The sequence below is a fragment of the Myodes glareolus genome, chromosome 4 (genome assembly GCF_982192425.1).
Source record: "Myodes glareolus chromosome 4, mMyoGla1.1, whole genome shotgun sequence".
NCBI classification, from domain to species: domain Eukaryota; kingdom Metazoa; phylum Chordata; class Mammalia; order Rodentia; family Cricetidae; genus Myodes; species Myodes glareolus.
The window spans coordinates 84,302,544-84,329,832 of NC_142029.1; the positions used below are offsets into that span (position 1 = coordinate 84,302,544).

General features: G+C 37.6%; 1 protein-coding gene across 1 annotated transcript in view; it reads right to left on the reverse strand.

The window, feature by feature from the left end:
- The window catches only part of Etfa (electron transfer flavoprotein subunit alpha), a 58,239-nt gene that overhangs the window by 11,467 nt on the left and 19,483 nt on the right, over positions 1-27,289 (reverse strand). The window contains exons 6-9 of the mRNA XM_048416902.3: positions 27,141-27,251; positions 26,424-26,525; positions 24,608-24,676; positions 18,764-18,846 (exon numbers count right to left, since the gene is read on the reverse strand). Of these exons, the coding sequence (XP_048272859.1) occupies positions 18,764-18,846; positions 24,608-24,676; positions 26,424-26,525; positions 27,141-27,251 (365 nt within the window). The remainder of the gene's footprint in view (positions 1-18,763; positions 18,847-24,607; positions 24,677-26,423; positions 26,526-27,140; positions 27,252-27,289) is intronic.

Sequence of the window (27,289 nt, forward strand, 5' to 3'; positions counted from 1 at the left end):
CAAGTCTCAGATGCTGCTCACAGATGTGCACAGAAGAGCACTGCTGGGGTCAATAACTCAGGCTCTGGAGACTGTTCAGACCAGAACCAATTATTAACCTCTCTATGCCACTGCCACTTGCTCATCTCAAAACAGTATCATAACAATTCCTAATTCTTAGGATTATTGCTGAGGTTTCCATCTTTAGCACAGTATCTGGTTTCCTAAGAAACTAACATACCATCTCTCAATCTGAAATCTGTTCAAATCTTAATTCTCTAATCTCACTGGTGATCTGTGTGGAGTACCCGAGGGTGGCCTCAGGACCACTCAGCAACTCTGAGTATACTGAGCAACTCTGGAGAAAGGCACCACTCATGCCAATCACTAATAATCTACACTTTTATTACAATAATTTTCCAACAGATGGCAGCACAGGAACTTGAGAAAAGGGTACTTTATAATTCAAAGGAGCAGCCAAAATGCCCTGTGATGCAAATAATGAAATGTGCAAGTGTACCAGAACAGGAAAGAGTTCAGTGGTAATGCTTAGCTGATTTTTCTCTACTTTGTGTGCATATGTGTGTCTTCTTCAGTCTTTCTCCACTTTATGAGACAGGGTCTCTCACTGAACCTGAAGCTCAATTTCAATGTGGTTGGGCTGGTTGGCTGGCAAACCCCAGGGATCCTATCTCCACCTCCTCAGCATGGCATTATAGGTATGCAATGTTTCACATGGCTTATTTTGTGTTATAAATATATTTTAAATTTATCCCTTGGGTATCTCATAGGATCATACAACACATTTTGATCACATCTACCCTCCTCCACCATACCCTCCCAACCACATGTTCTCTCTCTCTCTCTCTCTCTCTCTCTCTCTCTCTCTCTCTCTCTCTTTAAAAACAGAGTTCACTTAGTGCTGCCTGTAGAACTATCGACTGGAGCCTGGGTAGCCTCTCAGAGGCCTCATCCCTGAAGAATTCTAATTCTCCCTCCCTCAATAGCCACCAACTGCCAATAGCTCCTCAAGTAGAGGTGGGACATGATGACCCACCCCCCTCCATGCTGGAATTTTGAGTGGGTTGATCTTGTCCAGATCTTGTGCGAGACCCCACAGCCACTGTTAATTCAGGAGTGCAACAGCCCTGTCATGTCCAAAAACCACTGTTTTGTAGCAGTCTTTCCCAATCTCTGCCTCTAGCAACCTTTCTGGTCCTCCTTCTGTGATGTTCCCTGAGCCTTGGGGACAGAAAGTATGACATAACTATATCTCACTTAGGACTGAGCAATCCACAGTCATTTATTCTCTGCATTTTGAGCTGTTGTGAGTCTCTGCCTTAACCACCATCTACTGCAAAAAAAGAAGCTTTTCTGATGAGGGTTGAGAGATGCACTGTTCTGTGAGTATAGACAGATACACTATTTTGCGAGTTTAAAGGTTAGGTAGTTAGAAATAATTTGATATGACACCCAGTCAGTAATAACAGTAGTAGCTTTTCCTCCAGGACCCATGGTCTCCCCAGCCGTGGGTTTTTGACCCAGTTTACAATATCAGGGCATGAGCTGTAACCTATGGAGTGGGCCTCAAAGTGGCTGATTACCCCTCTCCTCACCCCATAACAGTCATGACACCCCTGTATACCAATGTGCATATCTTGCCAGGTCAGTCATTATTATAGTTCACAGGTAGCTCACTAGATAGGACTGTTGGTGGTTTTTCTCCTGTCAGTCTGTACTGCTCCCTTCGACACTATAAGGACTAGCCAGTAGAGAGAAAGCTTCTATATCAGTACTACCTTGATTTCTCCAGGTCCTGTTACCCATGTATGTGCTTGCTATCTTCAACATCAGGGTTGTAACATCAAGTTCTGGCAGGTAAACAAGTGGTACTATTTGTGTGTGTCAGAGGGATTTCCTGATCAACAACTTAAAGGGAAGTATTCCACACCTGGCACTGGGGCCTTTACATGGATGCTGGGGCTTGAAATCAGGTCCTCATGCTTGCACAGCAAGCTCTGTGCCCACTGAAGTCTCCCCAGGTTTCTATTGTGGATGTTGTTAAACCTTACAGGTAATATAAAGCAGACATGTTCTCTGCCCTTGTCCTCAAGAAGCTTACAGTCTAACAACACAGCTTAAGCAAATTCATAATAAAGGAAGAGGGCAGAGAAGAACGCAACAGCTCTGGTCTCTTATGTAAACCTTCACTTCTTGATTGGCCACAGAGAAGTAGACAGCCTTTAGGAGCAGGAAGCAATTTTTATCCTTTTGTAGTCTGTGTCCTTCAAGCACACACACATTTTTATGGTTCTAACTCAGTACATGTGATGTTGACTGAAGGAGACCTTAGTATTTTCATAGAAATCTAATGATCCAGATGAGTTCAATGTGGTCACTGTCCTCTACAATGATCAGTCAAGTCTGGCTTCCTTAGGAAGTCAGTAGCACTAATATCAGTGATTCAGATCACAAGCTGGAATTCTAAGGGATGTAATCTGAGCACTGTTTCTCCAGGGAAGCTGAGTGCAGAGGCTAAAGGGAAAGCTGTTTCCTACTTACAACACTGATTGTAGCTTAACGCTATTAAGCCTAAAACAGAGATATTCAATATAGATATCTTGTAAGACACGTGTTTAAAATTTTTAGTCATTTGTGTTATGGTAAAAGAAAACAACTGAGACTAATTTTAATAATATAATCTCAATTTAGACTAACCATATTTCCCAATGGTCAAATCCACACATGACTTACAAATTCAAAATCACAGAACAAACTAAAGAGGAACCTTTCATAAGCTCTACTAGGACACTATGGTGTGTGGTTGAGAGATAGAACTGATGGTTTCCTTCTAAAAAAAAAAAAAGGCTAGCCATAAGCAGAGGGACAGCAACACATGGTGGGAGCCAACTAGAGGTGCCAGTGGAGTCTCAACTAACCAACAAAAAAAAAAATGTACTAAAACTCTGGTAACAGGGATCACTGTGGGTAATCCAAAAGTGGAAAAAAAAAATACTGGCTTAATACAAGAAGTTTACACTCTAAAAAGCAATTCTCCAACTAGTAAATCTTATTTCCTAGTAATAATATATATTCTAGAGGCACCTGAAGAACTATCCTCAAAACCTTATGCCTTCTAAATAAGAACCCAAAGCATCTGCATCAAAAAAAAATTATCATGAAAATTTAAAAAAATATCTGGAACGGAACACCAAAAAGGGCAGAGGGTATCACAATGTATGGTAACTGGCTAGAGGGATGGTTATAAATGTATTAGTCAGTTAAATTAGAATGTTTGTCTAAATTCCTCAACAGTACAGCAAGGAAGTTGGGATGAACTCTGATGCAAATCCTTAACACTACACACATAAAAAACCTGTTTACACACACACACACACACACACACACACACAGCTGAAATTAAATTAGTTTACAACATGAACTCATGAATTTTTTTTTTCTGGAACTGGGACAAGGTTCTGCCTGGAGTAACTTCAGTCTGCCTTACTTTAAACAATGGCAAATGGAGAAATTTAAACATTTACTTTCTTGTTCATGTGAAATATGAATATAAGCAGAGTGGTTATATCTGGACCATTCAGAGCAAAATAACTAATTCAGTATTGTTTCTACTCTAAAATTTAATCAAGTTTTAAAACTGTTTTCTAACAATACTATCTCTCTAGATAAAGTTGGAGGACAGAACATGACAAACTACATCTTGCCAAAGGAAAAAAAATTAAAACTCATCATATAAATAGTTCTTATTAAGTAAGTTCAGAGAGTCAATGTTATGCACTCAAAGACCAAATCCTCATGTTGCCTGAGACAAGAGCTCTGCAGAAGTGCAAATAACTTCAACCCCCTTTATTCAACAGGCTGGAGGCAGAACCCAAAGATCCACTGTTACATCTAAACAGAATAAAGGGCATGTGCCAGGTGAGGATAGAAATGAACTTATCTCCGCAAATAATACATGCCTCTTTGAGGAACAGATTGACTGAGCCATATTTTCTAATTACTGCAAGCCTCCTATGCATTAACAGCGCTATATTTCATCCTGCTGCTCATTTTTAAAAGCCAAACTATTTTCTCTGTTTGCCAAGTTGTGTTTAAGATTTCTTTATGGAAGAGACTCCAAAACGCAAAGACAACTGTGGCTCTTTTCTCAAGCAGCCCTCTGCTATAGGACAGAACTGTCGAGCAGGGTTGTGGCTACGCTACATTTTACATGAGTGGAAGTTGGACTCAGTCTCTCTTTAGAGCTGAAACTCTGCCCCATCCAAGATTTTCTCATCAGGCTAACTCCTGTACTGAGACTGCCTCAAGGCTGACCAGGATCCAAGACTGCATGTCACTCACACAAATGTGTTGTTGGTGAAATGCCAGCACTCACACTGTTCTTTATATTATATCACTGACCTACAATAACTTTACAAGGAAGAAACTATTTCCATTGTATAAAAAAGAAAGCAGAGACTTAGGCAGGTTTACCGAGCTACCTGAAGTTATACACACCTAGTAAAAGGTAAGCTTTTTATTCCTAGCTTTATTAAGGCAATTTTGAAAAGTTTTTTATGTGGAAAGTATACAGTTCAACACCTTGGTATGTGTACTACTGTGCAAGGTTTACCACAATCAGCTGGTTAGCATACTTACTGTCTCATTTCATCATCACCCCTTTCTCCTTCTATTTTTCAGATACTGAATACTTCTGATTAACTCTTAGGGCCAGAGTATAACTCAGGCACAGACTTTGCGTACATGTGCAAAGCTCTGGGCTTAATCCCTAGCACTGAAAAAAATTCTTTATAATGTGCTCTATCATTCTAGACATCAGATCTCTAGAACTCATTGTCTCTGACAATGGAAATTTCATACCCTTACCTACCCTCTCCCCATTCACACCCCCCACCAACCCTTCTCTACTCTCTCAAAAGCTAGGCTCTTTTTCTGCTATACCATGCATGACTAAAGTGATAACAGTATCATAATATGCTTCAAGTGGAGTCATCAGTCACCTGTAGCTACAGCAAATAACACACCTGAATGAATTGAAATTTATGCCCTGGCAATGCTGAAGCATTCATAGGCAGCCCGTATATGGCAGTTCTGTTGAACTTGTCCACATTGGGTGTCATGGTCTAAGTTGAGGTCTCTTCCTCAAGAAGGCACCAGATCTCATTACAGATGGTTGTGAGCCACCATGTGGTTGCTGGGAATTGAATTCAGAACCTTCATAAGAGCAGACAGTGCTCTTAATCGCTGAGTGATCTCTCCAGCCCAAATAATATACCTACTATAGAGAAAATTCCTGAAACTTATGAGGACAGACAAGACTGATGTGAAGAAATGGCAAGACTCTAAAGTTACTGCTATCTTTACTGTTAATGATACTTATTTAATTTATGAGACCTGTTACTAGCTGATTTTTTTTTTTTTTTGGTAACTATCAACAAAGACAGTACCTGAACCAAGATAACCACTAAAGGGAAATGTCTAGAAGCAAAGTCAATGAGTGGGTACTGTGACTTAGTAGATGGACCTGGTGCTTATCTGGGAATACAAAGCTGTGGCTTCTTAGTCACGGGTTCTCCAAACCCCTAAATCTATCCATAGATAAGTCTTTTACAGCCCAGTTTCTTTTCCAAGAGGTTCAGGGAACTGGCATCATCTGTACAAGCAGCCTACTTATGAAATATTGAAAACTGGTCATGATCTCACGACACCCCTGTCACCTTCCAAGCTGTTGGCATGATAACACCATGCCTGGCACAAAATATAAACTTTTATGGGTTTTATTTTTATTTTTACTTTAAACATGGATATTAATCCATTTGAAAAATTAAATATGAACAAAAAAGAAATAAATTTTGCCCTTGACCCCTTTAGTAGTATTTTTAGTTATAGGTTTCAATTACAAGTATGTATAGAATCTGAAACAAATTCTGCTTAAGGAAATATTTTCACATTAAAATATGATTTAATTACTTTCAATGAAATAGTTTTCCTTTACTTAGTTTGTTTCTATACTAATTCACATTTTTTTCCCATTTGGAGAATATACTTCTATATACCTAAAATAACAGAAAGCCAAATATGACCTTCTAAACTTGGCCAAATCCACTCATTAATTCATATTGAAATGTTTGAATATAAGGCACAGAATACTCAGATAAAATACTAAGATACAAAATCAAGTCTATTACAAAGCTTTTCAACTTATGTTCACATATAAAGTTTATTTTGATCATCAAAATTATTATCAGCAAATAACTTAATGGATCCAAGTCAAAATATGTAATATTTACTTATCTGTAGAATTTGAGAGTTGTAAAGACTGTGATCACTGATGTCATATATTTTAATCAATAAAAATAAATCTAGGCTACAGGAAACAAAGCTTGTATTGGAAGCCAAACCCCAACCTCCAAGTAGTAGCAGTCTTTTCATTTACCAAACTACTTTCTCTCCAAACTTCTAGTGTGGAGGGCCGCAACCACATTCTCCATTGCTTCAAGGGACAAAGGTAGAGATTGGCCTCTGTGACCTCAAGGTGTGGTAGTACACGCCTTTGGTCCCAGTGCCTGGGAGGCAGAGACAGGCAGATCTCTGTGAGTTCAAGGTGTTGTAGCACACGCCTTTAATCCTAGCGCATGTGCTTGGTAACTCTCTACTGCTGCATCCCTGCCTACTTCCGAGGCATCATCTGGGATAATGGGCAGCGGACCAATCCAAGAGTGACACGTCAGAAGCGAGGACTGTTTCCTTTATAAGGGCTGGGTTCCCCTCATTCTGGGTCTCCGCCATGTAAGCTTATGCTCTCCCTCTCAAGACGCATTAAAGCTTTGCTGCAGAAGGATCCTAAGTGTCCCGCGTCACTCTTGCGGGCGAGACGGTAGGGCGGGACATTCTAGAAGTAGGATTTCTTTCTTTCTTTCTTTTTTTTTTCATCACAGGGTTTCTCTGTGTAGCCCTGGCTGTCCTGGAACTCACTCTGTAGACCAGGCTGGACTTGAACTCAGAGGTCTACCTGCCTCTGCCTTCTGACTGATGGGATTAAAGTTTTGGGCCACCATGCCCAGGTAACAAAGGCTTTCTTGATGCTTAAACTATTAATACTCAGACAATTTCTATAAAATAGCACAGAAGAGTCTCAAAGAATCACAACTGGAGGAAACAGTTTGGCAGTTTTGCAAAGGTTTCACAGTGTGACTCAGCACGTCCACTCCTAGGTCTACAAGTGACAACAGTAGCAGCGGGAGAAAACCAATCCAGAAAGTTGCCCTCTGACCTACACATGCAAGTTGTGGTATGTGCCCACATAACACATCATACACAGACACAACAATAATAGATAATCCTTAAAAATAAGCTATCCTCTTGAAACTTTCATATAATTTTCCACCTTCAAAAAACTTTAATTTGGGAAAATGGGGAATGGCCCAGCAAATAAAGCACTTGCCTTATAAGCATGAGAACTAGTGTGGCTCTCTAAAAGAGAGCAAATGCCAGGTGGACATGGTGGCCCACCTGCAACTTCAGCCCCAGGAGACAGTGGCAGGGATCCTCAGAGCAAGCGGGCTACTGGGACTAGTCTCACAGACCAGCTCTGGATTTGATTGGGAAATTCTACTTCAATGAATAAAGTAAGAGTTATAAAGAATAATTTCTGACATCAACTTTGGGCCTTGATGGGCACTTGCACCTACACACATGTGCTCTGCCCCCCACCGGACACATATATACATGAAAAATAGAAAAAGAAAAATAAACCTTAATGTGGTCCATCAAGATGACTTAGAGTAAAGGCAATTGCCACACAAGGCTAACAACCTAAGTTCAAACCCAAATCTAAAATTGTAGTCTGACTTCACCACATGTGCACCATGCATACACAAACCCACACTAAGACAATAATTACAAAGCTAAATGCTAGAATCTCTGGTTTTACTATCCTTTGAAAACATTGCACATGCAGTAACAACAGGGGAAGCTGGGTATAGTACTTAGAGGAATTCTCTGTACTATCTTGTCAACTTTTCTGTAAATCTATAATTGCTTTAAAAACTGTATTTTAAAAACAATTTCACACTCCTATTTGTGTGGAGGCCAGAGGACAACTTTGGGGAGCTGGTTCCATTGTTCCACCATGGGTTCTGAGGATCAAACTCAGGTCATCAGGTTTGGTGGCAAGTCCTTTAACCACTAAGCCATCTCTCTGATCCTAAACTGTACATGTTTCAAACAAGCAACCTGAGTTGGGAAGGTCAGGTGGAATTACACAAATCCTTCTTTAAGCATTTTCTTAAAGTTAAAGGGAATGAAATACAGCTAATACTATGGAGAAAGGCAACATCAGGAGGAATATAATAAATCACTGATGCATCTAACCTAACCAGAGAGCTTCTCTCTATAACACTGGTTCTCAGCCTTCCCAACACTAAGACCCTTTAATACAATTCTTCATGTTGTGGTGATCCCAACCATAAAATGATTTCATTGTTACTTCATAACTGTGACTTTGCTACTGTTATGAATCATAATGTAAATATCTGATAAGAGACTCCTGTTGGGGTTGCTACCCACATGTTTAGAACCACTGCTCTAAAATAATCTCTCTCTCTCTCTCTCTCTCTCTCTTTTTTTTTTTAACGGAAATGGGCTAGGCTGTAATCAAAGCACTAAAGGGGTATGGGCAGGATGATTGCTATAAGTTCAAGGCCAATACCAGACATTCAAAGTCAGCCTGGTCTCCATAGTAAGCTCCAGGCCAACCAAGTCAATACATTGAGACTCTGTCTCAAAAACAACAACAAAAAAGGAAATGGAACACATACTATTGTCCTGACAAAAAACTATTTCCAAAATGCTGTTTGTCTAATATTAACATACAGTTAAACTAAGTAGTTAACATTTTTTTCTTTTTGGTTTCTTGAGAATGGGTCTTGCTTGATGACACAGGTGGCCTGGATTTACATATCATAAATTGGCCTAGTGTGTAATCCTGTTTCAGCCTCCTACAGGCATATGGCACTACACTAAGCTTTAACATTTTCTTTTCGTACATTTTTGTATTCATTTCTTTGACCTCAAGGTAAATCCAAGTGTTGAATTACATGTGCTAAATTCTCTGGCACTTGGAGTGGACTTACATGTCCATCTGGTATAGTGTCTTATATTCTCTGACACTCGAATGCATATGGATCAACTTGATGCCATGCACAGAAACATAAATTCATTTTTGTAGGAAAGATCCCCAAAGTAGACAGTGTTGGTTTTGCAGAATGAAAATTCAGAAGTTTCATTTCTTTCAAGTAACCACATCAAGATGGCTAAAGTAGATCTGCTATCTATGCTAATTGATTTTCATGTCAGCTGTTAAATTAGGTTGACTATGTACAAGACATGTCAATCTATCATTCAGCAGCATGCTTTTAAGCTGATAAATGGGGCAGAAAAGGGGGGCATGTATACAATAGTTTCTGAAATTTAAACGGTTTAATTTTAAATAATAAAGTGGTAATGGGTAAAAAAAAAAAGTCCACTGACTCAAGTCTTCTGGAATAAATGTAAACAAAAAATCAGTCTAATAAATTTTAGCTGAGAACACAAACCAAAGATATATATAGAACTGCTAACTTTTGGCAACTGCACAACCAAACAACATATACATGCAAACCACAACCTACAAATGCTGTACCTTCTCTCTGTCAATTAAGCTTCCCTGTAAGGGCTTTGATCATCCAGGCTTTGTAATTACCTTTTAAGAAGCATGCTTAGGGTGTTTTCTGGACTGCGGGTCCACACAGCATTTCTCTTTGTCCTCTTGGGGACAGAACATCAATTGCTTTCAGCCAAATGCACTCACATATGAATATTTTAGTACAATTTAATGCTTCTATACCAACCCCAAAGGGAAAGCACATCAATTTGTGAACACAGTTCTCTTGGAACTAAAAGCCAAGCTAGATAATGCAGTATGAAAGCGGTTGTCAATCTTCAGCTTTTTAGCAAGTTAGAGGGCAGCCCATCCTATAAACTCATTCCCAGTTGTATACAAACAACTCTATAAAGTTTGTTTCCACATTGACTTTTCAACACTAGTGAATTTTCAAAACAAAGGTCAGAAACAAAGTGTACTGTCTTGGTAAATTCTCCTAAACTGCTTATTCATGTGGTAACTTTTGACTCTATTCACATAATCTCAAAATTATGAACAGGAAGTTGGTCTGTCGGTAAAATATAAAAATATAGATAAAGTAATCCTCCACACCTACTAAGATGCTGCACTAAGTGTAAAGGCACACTCCCTGGCAAAAGACAGACTCTAATTATCATAATACGCTTATGTGTTTGCATGGCTGGAAAGGTCAGGTCTGAACCATCAAACAGATCACTGAGAGCAACACAGAAGAGCAACTTCTCCCAAATACATCCAGACTTAAAAAGTCATATTGAGTAAATCTAGTCACTGTGTAAACCTAAAACGCTGAATCTCAACAAGTATTAAATGATAATAAAATCCAATGAGCCTGATAAATACGAGAAATAATTTAATAATTGTTCATGATTTGAAATAAAATCTTTTAAGAATCTGTCAGGGCTGGGGAGGTGATTCACTAGGTAAGAGCACGTGCTGTAAAAGCAAGAGGATCTGAATCCAAATGCACAGTACCCATGTAAAATCTGGGCATAGTCCATGTACCCTGTAATCCTAGCACTGGTTAATGGATATAGGCAGATCCCATGTTTGCTGGCTAGCCAACCTAGCTGAAAGGGGGGAATTTCAGATTCATTTGAGAGGACCTATCTCAAAAATTAAGGTGAAGACCAATAAAGAAAAACAGATAATACCTTCTTTTAGTCTCTGCAAGCACATGTTGAATACATACGCCTATGTGTTAACACATAATACAATACACATATACAAAAAATAATTTTTAAGTCGCTTTAAAATTAGCTAGTGCACAGCATTTATAATATGCCGGGCACAGTTTTAAGAGATATATACATACACAATCTCTCATTTAAACTTGTTTCTACATATATTAGCTCATTTATTATTTACAGCTCTGTGAAATAGGGATTTTTATCACCATTACACATCTCTGGAAACTGTAGCACAAGAGGTTAAGTGATTTATCCAAGGTCAATACAAAGCACATGGGAAGCTAAGCGCAGAACTCAGACAGCTTGACTGGCATCTAGATTCTTAACCAACCTTTCTTCCTTCCATCCTTCTTCCTCCCTCCCCTTTCTATTTTTTTTTTTTTAAGATAGAGTCTCATGCAGTCCAGCCTGGCTTGGAATTATTACGTACAGCCTGATCTTCCTGCTTCTATTTCCCATGGACTAGTATCAGAAGTATGTGCTACCATGCTATCTGGTATACCAATCTGGGCATTTTGTAATGCAGGTGTCACTATTACTATTCAAATAAACAACCCAAATCAAGAATTTACATGAGTGTGCATTTAAGGTGATGATGAATCTGAGTGAGACTATACAATCAACTCAGCAGCTATTCCTCAGCACTATCTAGACAGGATTGTGTATTATGTCCACACTGTATAACTACAAGCAAAGAGAATAAACACATACATTTGAAATTTTTTTTCATATCACTTTTTGATTCAAGGCTTTAGACAATGGTTAACAGCCATTTATTTACAGTATTTCAGGAGCTGAGAAGATCACCTCTTCTTCAGATCTGAGAGCTTTTTACCACCTTGCTTTCAATTATCCTGACACCACTGAACAGTTAGTATGGCTCCCTCTTCCCAACACACAGGCCATCCATAAAATATCTATTAATAAAAATGGGTCAAATGTGATATATTCATATAATGGGATACTGTAGAATCAATAAAGCAAGCAAGCAAACAAACAACAACAACAAAACACAGCTTGCCTTTATTTACGTAGAAAAAAACTCAAAGGATTAGAAAGAACACATATAGTCTATTTCTACTGATACTTTAAAAATACTGTACATCATTGTTCTCCAATATTTTTAGATCACAAGATACAGATCATGATAACACAGTACGTTACACTTCAGTAAGTGAACAAAGTTGGTCATAATGTCTACAAGTTGGTCTATAATGCTGACAAGATCGGTCTCTGGAACACTTGAGACTCATACATAGCACTCAAACTGGTTTCCTTCCTCTCTCCCTTCCTTTTTCCTAGTCAGAATTCTGCTTTATATCCTATGCTGGTATCAAACTACTCATGGCGATCCTCCTGCCTCATCCTCCTGAGTGCTGAAATTATAGGCAACTACCACTCTATCTAGCTTTATATAGGACTCAAATTGAAAAGTTCAGCCATAGACTGTTTAGAGATTTGCACAAACATAGTAAATGTGAGAATGAAATGTATTAGAACAATAATCAAGTTTAGGATGACAGTTACTTTTGAGAAGACTATACATTCAAGAAAAAGATTCATAAAGCTTTTAATAATATAACACTGCTTCCTTTTTGGTGGGGAGGGTTCAAGGCAACGTTTCTCTGTGTAGCCCTGGCTATTCTAGAACTCACTTTGTAGACCACGCTGAACTTGAACTGAGAGATCCATCCAGCTATAACACTGCTTCTTAAATTGGGTGTTATTTCACTATTATGTTACGTGTATTTATATAAATATAAATAATTTTTGATGAAAATAATAGCAAGCAAAGCAAATAGAGCAAGTGTAAACAACATTTCAAGCTTAGCCTTGTGAGATGAGAAAGGGAGGAAAAGAGGCTGCCAGGTAAATAGAGAGTTTTCTTTTTAAAATTACAGAAAAGAAGTAAGTGGAGGAAAGAGATTGGGCCCAGGGGAAGTGGGTGACCAATGGAACTGTTCCTAAGGAGGCAGGAATGATGAGCTCTAGAGAGCAGGTTCTAGAGAACATCAAACAAGAAAAGAATAGTGTTTTTCTGACATATGCAAATAAGATTGGGCTTTATTTTGTATGTTTTTTGCTTTCATAGCAAGTACATTAAGTTTACTTTCTTTTTGTCCCAAATAGGCAGCCTTTATCCTGTGCTCTAGGCTACAATCATCTTACAGAGGAAGAGAGCTGAGCTAGCACCTCCATACATTGACCACCTGACTTCAGTTCCATTCTTTCTAATAAAATTCATTTGAAGAAGAATCTGACAACTTAATTGCCAGCCTGTAGTTTTACCATAAGACTGAATAGCAGACACAGAACCAAATAGTTTTTGTCCCCCTTAGAAATGCACTTACTATGCAATTGGCCCACCCTGAGGGTCATCATAAAAACAACCCTATAAAGCTACTGTCCTATTTATAGTAAAGATATTGTTGAGGATGTCAATCAATAGTGTCTTCTATATATGGACTCAAGGGATATGTCTCTCTGATCTTGATATCAGGCCAAATGATACTTCTCATGTACAATTAGTTTGTTTTACTTTTGGGAGCCTGTAAATCAGAGCACTGATCTTGTTTCCTAATATGAACTGGTTTCTAGAAAGCCTAATGTCAAAGTTGTAGCCCACATCTAGAGATGGCCACATAGTTTTCCAACTTCATCTGCCACCTGAACTTGCTCAAAACCATTTAAAGTTCCGCCTACTACAAAGAATTTGGAAAAGCTTGCCTGTCATAGATAGGTGGTAGGGAAAAGGAGCATGAATACTGAGAAAGACTAAGATTGAAGCCAAATAAGAACCAAGCTCTACTGTTCACCACAACCAAGAAACCAACGACTAAAGAGACACAGCAATGGGCTGGGCGGTGGTAGTGCACACTTTTAATCCCAGCACTCAGGAGGCAGAAGCAGGTGGACCTCTGTGAGTTTGAGGTCAACTTGTCTACAAAGTGAGTTCAGGATAGCCAGGCCTATTACACAGAGAAATCCTGTCTCAAAAAAACCGAAAAAAGCACAACAATGGATGTATGACTTGACCCAAAAGTAGATTCTGTACTGGGGGATCAGAACTAGTAATGAATATGAAGATAAATGATAAAATTGGAATGTTAAAACACTGAGAATTGGAGGCTAGAGGTGGCCCATTAGTTAAAGGCACTGGCTGTTCTTCCAAAGGTCCCATACATACAAAATACAAAATCTTTAAAATAGAGAAAATTAGAATAAAAACACAAACAAAATTGGGGTATGAAATATAACCGTACTAGAGCTGGAACTGGAGAGACAGCACAGCAGTTAAGAGCACTAGCTGCACTTCTGGAGGACCCAGATTTATTCTCCACATCCATGTGACAGCTCACAACAGTCTGTAACTCCAGTCCGAGGAGATCCAATGCCATCTTCTGGCCTCTGTAGCACCAGGCGTGCATGTGGCACACATACATACATACAGGCAAAACACCCATACCCATAAAATAAATAAATTTAAAAAAATAAGGTGAAGAATAATAGAGGAAGACTCCTGATACCTAAGTATACAAATGGACCATGTGGACAAAGTAATAAATATAGAAAAAAATAAATTTTACTGTACTTCAGATAAGAATATTTCAGTCTGAAAAAATATGCACTGAGGTATTTAGGAGCAAAAAACCTACGCTACTTAATGTAAAACAGTTCAGAGAAAAATATATGCATGTATGTACACACATGTACATTGCATTATATTTTTAGTTTTATTTTTCTAAATTTGAAATTAACTCCAAATCAGAAGTTAATTAGAAATAAAAAGTGGTCACTGTCACAACAGTAAGCTGTGAACTAACCAGTGGCCTCCGGGGGCAGGTATCTATATCTTGCAAGACTGTGAGGTCATAAGGATACTGCATCTATGCCTGTAGTGGCCACTCGTCATTATCAACTTAAAATCACCACTGGACAAAAACACGCCTCTGTGAATACTTTTGAGGATATTTCCAGAAAGGCTTAGCTGGGCAGGAAGACCCATCCTGAACATGGGTGATACTATCATGGGCCAAGGTCCCCGCAGAATGAAAAGAAGTGAGCTGAGCATCAGTATTCACTGTTTCCTGACTGGATTTTGGGTGATCTTATTAAGTTCTTGTCGTGTCTTCCTCATTACAATGGACTGTACCCATAAACTGAGAACTGAAATCACCCTTCTTTCAGCTGCTTTTGTCTGGTATTTGTCACAGCGACAAGAAAAAAAACTAACACAATGCTCAACTACAGAGTTAATACATTAGAATTCTCTGAAGGGTTGTATGAGCTATGTTAAAGTCTTCAAAGCATTTAATGTTTACTCTCCTTATGAGCAAAATTCAATAGTTCTATAAGAATAATGCTGAATAAAGCTGGTTATATGAAACTTGTTTCCAATACAAGAAAGGATGTCACCAGCCACTACCTGTACTCCTGTTTAATAACTATGAATGCCCCCCCTTTCTGTCACAGTAAGTCTGCCTGCTACTTCAGGGTAAACACTGAATTTCTTATAAAATAGTTTTGATAGAATGCTGTTGATCTTTTATGAATTCAAGCCTGAATGTGTCTACTCATATAAAACTGTACACGCAAGATTTCCACAAAAAATATGTGTGCCACACCTAATTAAATGTCATGGAAGGCTCCAGCTCATCTGCTCAATAAATCTACTTCCACAGCCAGACTAATGTGGTATGACAAGCAAGTCAGTCACACAGCGCTTTGACTTAATTTATGAATAGTTTTAGTGCCTATATTCAGTACTGAGATCTTCTCTGACTTCAAGTAAGCTAAGTAACACAAAATATATTAACCAAAGAAGAAAGATTGCTTCATTGAACTTTGTCAGAATGAAACATTCTGACATCAAAAGAAAAACAGGAAAGTCCTAGCATTGGGAAAAAAAACTCACAGTATATATCTAAAAAATAATTTGTATACAAACTATATAAAGAAGTTCTAGAGACAATAAAAAGATAAATAATCCAAATTTAGAGGAACAAAATAAGTTTCAAAGATAAGCCTTAAAGAGTTGGCAGGTGTATAAGAGATGGAAGAGAGAATCTCAAACGCTGAAGATACAACAGAGGAAACAGACTCATCAGTTAAAGAAAACATTAAATCTAACAAAAGCTTAACCCAAAATATCCAGGAAATACAGGACACCATGAAAAGGCCAAATCTTAGAATAATAGGTATAGAAGAAGAAGAAGTTCAACTCAAAGGCACAGAAAATTTATTGAATAAAATCTTAAAAGAAAACTTTCTCAACCTATAGAAAGATATGCCTATACAAGAAGCTTACAGAACACCAAATAGACTGGATCCAAAAAGATAGTCCTCTCGTCACATAATAATCAAAACACTAAACATACAGAGTAAAAAAAGAATATTAAAAGCTGCAAAGGAAAAAGGCCAAGTAACATATAAAGGCAGACCTATCAGAATTACACCTGACTTCTCATTGGAGACAATGAAAGCCAGAAGGTTATGGTCAAGCGTTATGCAGACATTAAGAGACCACGGATGCCAACCCAGACTACTATACCCAGCAAAACTTTTAATCAACATAGAAGGATGAAACAAGATATTCCATGACAAAACTAGATTTCACCAATACTTAGCCATAAACCCAGTCCTACACAAGATACTAGAAGGAAAACTCCAACCCAAGGAAGATGGCTACACCAACAAAAACACAGACAATTAATGGTTTGATAGTAGCAAATCCCAAAGAAGGGGAAAACTCACAAATTAATATCACCAACAATGAAAACTAAATTAACAGGAGATAGCAATCGCTAGTCATTAATATCCCTTAATGTAAATGAACTCAATTCACCTATAAAAAGGCACAGGCTAACAGATTGGATACAAAAACAGAATCCATCCTTATGCATACAAGAAACACACCTTAACCTCAAAGACAGACATCATCTCAGAGTAAAGAGTTGGCAAAAATATACCAATCAAATGGACCTAAGAAACAAGCGGGTATAGCTATCCTAATATCTAACACAATTGACTTCAAGCTAAAAATCAGTCAAAAGAGACAAAGGTCATTTCATATTAGTCACAGGAAAATCCATATAGAGGAAATCTCAATACTGAACATCTATGCCCCAAATACAAGGGCACCCTCATATGTAAAAGAAACACTTCTAAAGCTTAAATCATACATTAAACCCCACACACTAATAGTGGGAGACTTTAACACTCCCCTCTCACCACTGGACAGGTCAGTCAGACAAAAAATGAACAGAGAAAGAAGAGAACTACACTTCTGCATTGTTGGTGGGAATGCAAACTGGTACAACCCCTTTGGACGTCAGTGTGGCAATTTCTCAGAAAATTAGGAAACAACCTTCCTCAAGACCCAGTAACACCACTTTTGGGTATATACCCAAAGGATACTCAATTGTGTCACAAGGACATGTGCTCAACTATATTCATAGCAGCATTGTTTGTCATAGCCAGAACCTGGAAACAACCTAAATGCCCCTCAACTGAAGAATGGATAAGGAAAACGTGGTACATTTACACAATGGAGTACTACACAGCAGAAAAAAATAATGACAGTTTGAATTTTGCAGGAAAACGGATGGAACTAGAAAACATTATTTTGAGTGAGGTAACTCAGACACAAAAAGACAATTATCACATGTACTCACTCATAGGTGGTTTTTAAACATAAAGCAAAGAAAACCAGCCTACAAAACACAATCACAGAGAACTTAAGACAATAATAAGGACACTAAGAGAGACTTACATAGATCTAATCTACATGGGAAGTAGAAAAAGACAAGATCTCCTGAGTAAATTGGGAGCATGGAGACCTTGGGGGCGGTTGAAGGGGAGGGGAGAGGCAGGGAGGGGAGCAGAGAAAAATGTAAAGCTCAATAAAAATCAATTAAAAAAAAGTTAGACAAGAAAGAGTTGACAGGTGGTGTTGGGAGAGAGGGAACATGTTCGAAATATTTTGTATGAAAAAATTTAAAAAGGAATGACTATTTTGAAGTCATCATCTTATAGACTAGGGTACTAAGAGAGTTTAATGAACATGATTCAACAAAAATATTTTCCTCATGCAATATAAATTTAAACTAGTTGAAAAATGATTTTACTTAGGAAATATGAATAGTCAAGATGTTGCAAAAGATTCAACTTTTCCTACATTTCCCCTTTAAGTTCTGCAAAGATTTTTAGAATATGCTGCCTGGCTACGTGTGGTGGCTTAAATTTGAAATCTCAGTACTTGGGAAGCTAAAGCAAGAAGACTGTTGAAGCTTTGGTCAAGTCTGGACCACAGACAAATTCTGTCTCATCCTCTTGGCAAAAAGGAAAATTCTAGCAGAAGAAATCAAAATGTCCTAAAATTTATGTAAATAGATAAAAATATCGAACTAAACTGGGTACCCGGGATCATACAAGACTATAATTGTCATTAGTAGCTTCTAATGACAAAAGTCTAACTAAAATAGGCTAATTGTCCTGTTTTTATGCTTAAAAAACTTTATGAACAACATTATCAATGTAAATTTCAAAATCAATAAAAAACTAAGTTAGGGATGTAGCTCAGTGGAATAGCATTTGCCAAGCATGTACAGAGTCCTAGTAGTTCTACCACACCACACATACAAAATAACAAGCATTATGACCTCATACTGCTTTACATCTTTTTGAAAAATAATTCCTAATTTTAAAACTGCTAAGCATTTTAATAAGACTAAAAAACCTCCAGACGTTGTAAGGACACATTCACCATCATAATGGCTAGCTGTACAGGATCATCAAGTATGATATAAATCACTGAAATTATTGTCCAACAAATATACACAGTGCTGATCCCCACAGAACTCTGCAGGGCATATTTTATTGCAATACTTACTGGCGCTACTATTTTTCCTGTCTGACCAACTTGCATGTCATTGGGAACAAAGCCAGCATCAACAGCAGCACGGGAAGCACCAACTAAAAGGGGAGAAAATGCCATTATTTTCAAGCTCTATCATTCAGCTAGTGAGATAGTCACCAACAACCACAAAACAGCACCCTAATATATTATATACTCAGAAATTATTGTATAAACAACTCACTGTTGAAAAAGAAATCCTATAACTGTTTAAGAATTCTAAACACTAAATACAAGTGTATTTTCAAGAAAAAATTTCACAAATTTCTTTTCCTTCTCTTAAATTTATTTTTAAATAAATATCTATCTATCTATCTATCTATTTTTTTATTGTATGTGTATATGCCTGTGTGAGGGTGTTGGATCTCTAGAACTTGTCTGGACAGTTCTGAGCTGCCATGTGTGTGCTAAGAATTGAACCTAGGTCCTCTGAAAGAATAGTTAGTGCTCTTAACTGCTGAGCCACCTCTTCACCCTCTCCCCTTTTTTGAGACAGGGTCTCTCTATGAAGTTCTGGCTGTCCTGGAACTCACTATTTAGACCACGCTGACCTTGAACTCAGAGATCCTCCTGTCTCTGCTTCGTGAGTGCTGGGTTTAAAGGCTTAGACCACCACTCCAGGCACAAATTTCAATTCCTCAATTTCGCTGGCTTCTGATATTTACTTTTATGAAAAAAAGCATTCATAAACTCCATATTATAATCTACTTAGGAAATATACAATGTTTCTTTATATACTAACTTCATGACTTTTAAAGAAATGCTGTATAATATCATTAACTCTTATGATAAGACAAAGTCACATTTAACACAAGTATCTCATATTAAATTAACAAATAAAAATGTAACTGTTTTCCTGTCCACAAGGAGATCTATTTTGGGGGCAGAACCACCCCTTCTGGAGAGAATGAAGAAAGGGACTAAAGTACTTCTTCTGTGTACTGTCGCATTAATGTACTTTGTTCTGGTTTCTTAAGATAGAATCTCAGATGATTAAACTTAGATCATCTTTCTTTTCTAATACATATTTAATACTATAAATTTTTCTATAAGAACTTATCCTGTTGGTACAGGTCTGTACTCCTAGCTGCATGGAAGGCTGGGGCAAAAGGATCACAAGGCTAGCTAGCATGGGCAAGATAGAGAGACTGTCTCAGAGATTTGAAATCTAAAAACAAATTAAGACAGGGGCATGTGTACACAGCTCAATGGTGGAACACCTGCCTAACATGTGAGAGGCCCTCAGCTTAATTCCCAGTACTAGAATACCTCCCCACCCCAGCCAAAGAACTGCTTTCATTGTACCATACACTTTCTTCATTCAGTTCAAAATATTTCTCTTGCGATGTCTTCCTTTACTCATGTTACATAGAAACATGCTTCATGTGTATTGGGATTTTCTAGCTATATTTCATTTATTAACATCTAGCTCAAGCTTACTGTGATCTAAGAACAGACATCATATGATCCCTATTCCTTTAAATTTATGAAGGCGTTTTATGGTCCCAAATATGGTCTTCCTTGCCGAATGCTCCTATCAGCTTGAGAATTTGCTGATGTACAACAAAGACATCAATAGATGTTAATTCAATCCAGCTAATGGTTGAGTTCAACTAAGTTTCCATGTTTTTTTTCTATACATTTCTGATAGACTCAGTGAATTGTACTAGTAGATTCATCTATTTCTCCTTGGATTTTATCAATTGTTTTCTCTTTTTAGAAGTATTTTGTACCCAGGTATTTGTAGAGCATGTGTGTGCACAAGTGTATGTGTATATATAAAAGACTGGTTGACTCTGAATACCTTCCTCTATCCATTTGTGTGTGTGTGTAAGTTTTAGCTTTCTTTTATCTTTGTCTTGTGTGTCTGGGTATTTTGCCTGCACATATGCCAGTGCACTACTTCTGTGTAGTGCCCATAGATACCAGAGATGGCACTGGAACTTCTGGAACTAGAGTTACAGATGGTTGTGAATCTGCTATGTGGGTGCTGGGAATTGAACTTAAGTCCTCTGGAAGAGCAGCTAGTGTTCCTTAACTGTAGAGCCATCTCTCCAGCCCCTCTCCATTTAATTTTTTGAGAAATGGTCTTTTCACTGATCCTGGAGTACAGCATTTGGCTAGGCTAACTGGCCAGCAAGTCCTCAGGATTCCCCTGCTCTTACCTACCAGTGCATCTGTCCACCACACCCAGCTTTGTATGTGGGTGTAGGGGTTCTAAACTGAACTCCTCAGCAAACACTTTTTTGACTGAGTCTTTTCCCCAGTCCCTTGTGTTTGTTTATGAGACATTTTGATATTTCTATGATATTTAAATTTTGACTGTCAACCTGATGGGATTTAGAACCACCACTGAAACAAATCTCTGGGTGTATCTGTGATGTTTATCTAGATTAGGAAGGAAGTGGTAAGACCTATCTTAAATGTGGGTGGTGCCATTTCATGGGCTGGGCAGCAGCATTCATTCATCGCTTTCTGCTTCTGTACTATAGACATAATGAGGCCAGCTACCCTACTCCTCTCACCCTATCCTCCCTGCCATCGTAGATTGTATTCCCTGAGATGGAGAAATAAATATTCCCTTTCTTAAATTGCTTTTGTCAGTACTTCTTCACAACAACAAGAGAGTAACTAATACAGTCATCCAAGTTGGTCCTGAATTCCTGGGAGTAGGGGTCTTCCTGCTCTAGCCTCCCCAGTGCTAGGACTATAAGCATACACTACATCAAGCTTCAATTCCAACAGCTTTTGCCTCAGTTATTTGGATATTGTTTATTTTAGAAGATTATACATTATGGCTTGCCATGTCATCTAAGAGAAATACAACTCTTTAAATATTATGTAGTGCCTCCCTCATTTTTTGATAACTTGCTTTGCTATTAAGCTGGCACAGTATTAAATTTTTTGCTTTATTTTTTGCTTTTTCAAGACAAGGTTTCTCTGTGTAGCCCTGGCTATCCTGGAACTCGTTCTGTACACCACACTGCCCTTGAACTCACAGAGATCTGCCTGCCTCTGCCTTTTGAGTACTGGGATTAAAGGCAAGTGCCACTAGTCTCAGCTTAAATTTTTTTCAAGTAGTCTTAATAAACATGTGTGTGTATATGTATGTATATGTGTGTGTGTGTGTGTGTACACAATACACATTTTAACTCTTTGAGAATTTCACTCAATGTATTTTGAACATAATTATCCCCCCTCAACTCCTCCTTAACACCCTCTCTAACCTCCCATCCCTTCTCATCCTGGTGTAGGAGGGTATTCTATTCATGTGTTGCTTTCACTGGTTAATGAATAAAGAAACGCCTTGGCCTTTTGATAGGGCAGAACTTAGGTAGGGGTGGAAAAGAGAACTGAATGCTGGGAGAAAGAAGGCAGAGTCAGAGAGCTGCCATGGAGCCGCCAGAGACAGACGTGCCGAATCTTTCCCAGAAGGCCACTGACACATGGTGATACACAGATTAATAGAAATGGATTAAATCAAGATGTGAGAGTTAGCCAATAAAAGGCTAGAACTAATGGGCCAAGCAGTGATTTGATTAATACAATTTCTGTGTGATTATTTCAGGGCTAAGCAAGTTGGGCGGCCTGAATGAACAAGCGGGCCCTCACCATTACAACATCATCCAACTTTTACTTTTTTCCCCTCTTTACCCATCGAGGTAGTTTGTGTCAGTCTGCTAGTGGACTTCTATATTTAAATTGAGCTTCTTGTAAATAAGAAATAAGTAAGTCTTGGTGTTCCATATACTCTGACAATCTCTTCATTGGTGCACATAGATCACTGACTTTCAAAATGATTACTGACGATCTTGGATTGACTGGTACCTAAATTATTTGTTGCCCTTTTTCTTTGTTATTTTTATTTTTTATACTTTGTGTTTTTTTCTAAACTGAGCCTTTTATATAATTTACCATCTCTTTCCTTATCAGTCACACTTTTTCAATTCCCACCACCTTTTTTTTTTATAGTGACCGTGCTGGAGTTTGCAATTGATATCTTCTCTAATTCTACTTTTGAATTAACACTGTGCCACTTCAGGGTATGCATGCATTGCAGGATAACCCCAAATCCTATCCCTGTTGTTCCCTGGTAGTATCTGTCACACATCACCTACCTATGAGCAAGCATGAATGAATATTCTACAAATATAGGACGGACCCCATTACTGTTTATTATTTTGACTACACTATTAATTGTTAGGTTAAGAATAAGCACATTTTTATTTACTTTCATGTCTTATGATCCTCTTCTTTACTCTCTTTTGACCCCTATCAGTTCCTCCTTTCTTAAGAATTCCTTATCATTTCTTTTTTTTCATTTATTTAGTTAACACTTTTTCATTTATTTTACATACCAATCACAGTTCCTCTCAGTCCCTCTTTAGCATTTCTTGCAAGGTAAATTTGCAACAGATCTCTTAATATTTATTTATTTATTTATTTAGATCTGAGAGTTTTTTATTTCCCCTTTGCTTCTATTGGATAATTCCAGACATACAGAATTCTAGGTTGCTGTGGTTTTTCCCTCTCAGCACTTGAAGATTTTTACCCCATCCTCATCTTACTCACATGGCTTCTGAAGAAAAGTTGACTGTATTTCTTATCTTTGTTACAGCATGACCTTCTTTTTAAACTCCACTCTGGTTTCTTTCAAGATTTTTATCTTCACCTTTGACTTGTTATAGCTTGTAAATTATACACACACATACATTTGGTGTTTTCTGAGCTTCCTGGATCTTTGCTTGGGTGTGATGGGAATTTGGGGAACTTCTCAGGCTTTGCTGATTCAACACTCTTGTTCTGTTCTCCTGCCTCCACATTATACCATTATTCTTCAGTTATAGTCACTTTTTAGTTTACTTACTATTATTTTACTTATATTCTTTAGAGTTGTCCCCTAGTTTCTGGATATTTTATTATTTTCTAGCTCTTTTTTTTTTCTTTACGTTTTAGCTTTAACCATGTCTGTGACATGCCCTCAAGTTCTCAGACACTTTCCACAGTCTATCCAGTTTACTATGTTCATAAGATGTCTTTCTGCTCCCATGGTTATTTTTTTTAAATATTTCATTTTTCCCAGTTCTTTCTCAGCATGAGAAAAAGTACATTTATTTAGTAAGTGTGTATATGTAAGTCATACAGGAATCAGAGCATGTGAGTATGTTGGGGAATAGCTAGTAGGAGGTCTACAGTAGGCTTTGAGTATTTTAAAAATCAAAACTAGATAGAGTCCTAAGATTTGGCAAATGTAAAACTGCCACACACATACTCTTTAAGATTTACTAAAGTAAATGATACCCCTTTACTGAGATGTTTCAGCATTTACTGGAGGACTAAGAAGACCACTTCAGAAAGAATGATATAATGGTCAGAACATCAAATCATGTAAAGCCATGTAAGTCAGATGCAGAAAAGCAAGTATCTTATATTTTCGCTCATGTAAAATCTAGATTTAAAAAAAATAAAGACATGGAAAGAAGAAGAGGAAAAAGAGGAAGGCATAAAAGAAATAAGTAATCAGGGAAAATATGACCAAAGTATGTTATAAACATGAATAGAAATGCCACAACCAAATATTATTTTGTATAACTGATAAATGATGATAAACAATAAAGCTAAGTCAATAAATAAATGAAAGAAAAACTGAAAACCATAGAAAGCAAAATAACCTGAAGCTTTGGAGGACCTACATATATATATAGATAGATAGATAGAGAGAGAGAGAGAGAAAGAGAGATTTACATATATATCTATATATATAATAAAAGTTTCTCCAGCAAAAAGAGAACATCATGCTACAAAGGAAGATGCCTTTACCTGCAGCATGCAGTTGATCTGCCAGATCGTACAGTAGCTTAAAGTTCTCTCCACTCTTCAAGCCCCGACCTCATTAAAAAGAAAAAAAATAGGTATATACAAGTTGGACTCTGCAAAATGTTTGCCATTTTATATGCCAAACTGAATGCCCATATTACAAATTGCCACATTAAGCATACTACCTTCTTTAAAAAGCCTTTCCTGATATCTATGAAACTTAATTACATAAAAAGAATACTGTGATGTTTGCCATTTCTCACTATAATGGAAACATTTTAAGTCCAAGATGCAAGAACCACTGCTCTCTAGGTCACTGCTCCTCTGTGGTGTTGGAAAACTCTTACTAGTACTTGGCAAATATTCCCTGCATGACCGACTGAACGTTCCTGCCAGATTTCAAATCCCTAAAGAGCAAACATATTCTTTTTTGGTTTTATTTCTCCAGGAAATGGAAATGTATCAGGCCCATAAAACAGATATGGACTAATATTTCCTGATGTACAAAACAATAAACAAGACAAACATCTTTGAAAAATATCAAATTGTTCCCTCTAAATACCACTTGAACAATAGATGGCTGTTGGGAACATTAACTACTTTGTTTAATGCTTAATTTGTAAAAATTTTAAAATCACATCAATCATTTTCTTCTCAAAAAGTCAGTCAACAAACTATAAAGGAGCATAATACACAAAAAGAGTTAAGTCAGGCCTTGACATCAACTGTGAAGGGCTTCCCAAGTGTCAGCCACACAGACTTGTTTACCCTTGAAAGTTCTTGAAAGTAAAATGGAGCAGGCAATTTATACACAACTTCGAGATTCCAATCACTTTTTCCACATCCCAAAAGCCTATCAAATGTCATTTAAAAATCAAAACAAACAAAACAAACAAACAAACCCCACAGATTTCTGTAAAACAAAAACACCATGTGGCAGAGGTGTGGACTGAGATTTGTGCCCTGTTCCACATACGCCATCAATAGATGTGTGCCAGGAAGCCCAAGTTCTGTATTATGGTCATATTTTTATATTCCTAGTAAAATATGACGAATACAACTTAACAACTTCTGACATTTGGAAAGAAAAAGTAAAGGACTGGAGAGATGACTCAGTGGTAAGAGCACTAACTGCTCTTCCAGAGGACCCAGGTTCAATTCCCAGTATCCACATGGCAGCTCACAACTGTCTGTAACTCAGTTTCAGGGGATGTAACACCACGGCAAAACATCAATGGACATAATATAAAAATAAGTCAAAGTTTAAAAAAAAAACCACAATCGGAAGGAAGGAAGGACAGATGGACGGATGGATGGACTAAAGAGCAAAACAGAGGGCTGGAGAGATAGCTCAGAGGTTAAGAGCACTGGCTGATCTTCTGGAGGTCCTGAGTTCAATTCCCAGCAACCACATGGTGGCTCACAACCATCTGTAATGAGATCTGGTGCCCTCTTCTGGCCTGCAGGCATACAAGGAAGCTGAACACTGTGTACACAAAATAAATAAATATTTTTTTTTAAAAAAGAGCAAAATAGAAAACCTGATGTTCCACACTACAGAGGAAGGGAGGAAGGGAGGAAGGGAGGGAGGGAGGGAGGAAGGGAGGAAGGGAGGGAGGGAGGGAGGGAGGAAGGAAGGAAGGAATGAAGGAAATATCCAGACTACAAATTCAGCTCAGTAGTGTAGAGCTTGCCTACAATATGTAAGACCCTCGGTTCCATTACCAGCAACACCAAAAACAAAATAAAAGATTTTGCTTTATAAATCAAGTCTGTAGTGTATAGCTTATGCCATCTTTTAAATTACTATTGCACTTACCACCAGATACCACCACCTTGGCACCTGTTAGTTCTGGTCTATCACTTTTCGTCAATTTCTGGTCAAGCCACTCTGATATCCCCACTGGCGAAGAATTTGGTGCTGCATACATTGATAAATAAAATTTAAAAATGAGACTGACTTCAAGTTATATAGTGATAATTATTTTTAAGACCAACAAATAAACATCCAATTCTAGGAAATTTAAGTACATGTATTTTCATGTTCCCAATTTTATTTTCTTTAATTATAAATATTTAAGAAGACAACATTCTTTTGGGAAGTCATTTACTACTCCTAGGTTCATCTACAAAAACCAAAATAATCCATTCTCTCTAGTGTTCAAATAAGATACCAGACATGTTCAAATGCCACCCCTATTTTTACTATTATTACATTCTTCTATTATATTGACTCACTCAAATACCACATGAGGAAACAATAATGAAAGTAAAAGTCCTAATACAAGCATAATAGATTAATCTTAATTGATCCTCTCTCCTACTCTTTCAATCTACCAAAATAATTATTCTTGTACCAAGAGGACGTGAAACAGACATAAATTATAATTATTTATATAACCTTGGGATATGAGTCAGCTGAATTTTTACTTTGTACTAGAAATTAAACCAGAGGTTGTCTCTTATTTCTAATATAATCTACAGACTGAAGAAATAAGAAATGCCAAGCTATCAAAAGGCTCAAATGAATACTTACCCTTCTCTGAACTGGCACTACCTCCACTTGTTGCTGCGGCTTCAAAAGATGTTCCTCGAACAGAAAACACCTTCACTTTCTCATCACACTTCACTGTACATAGTGCATTTCCTGAAACATCAATTTTATTATGAAGAAAGAACAAAAAT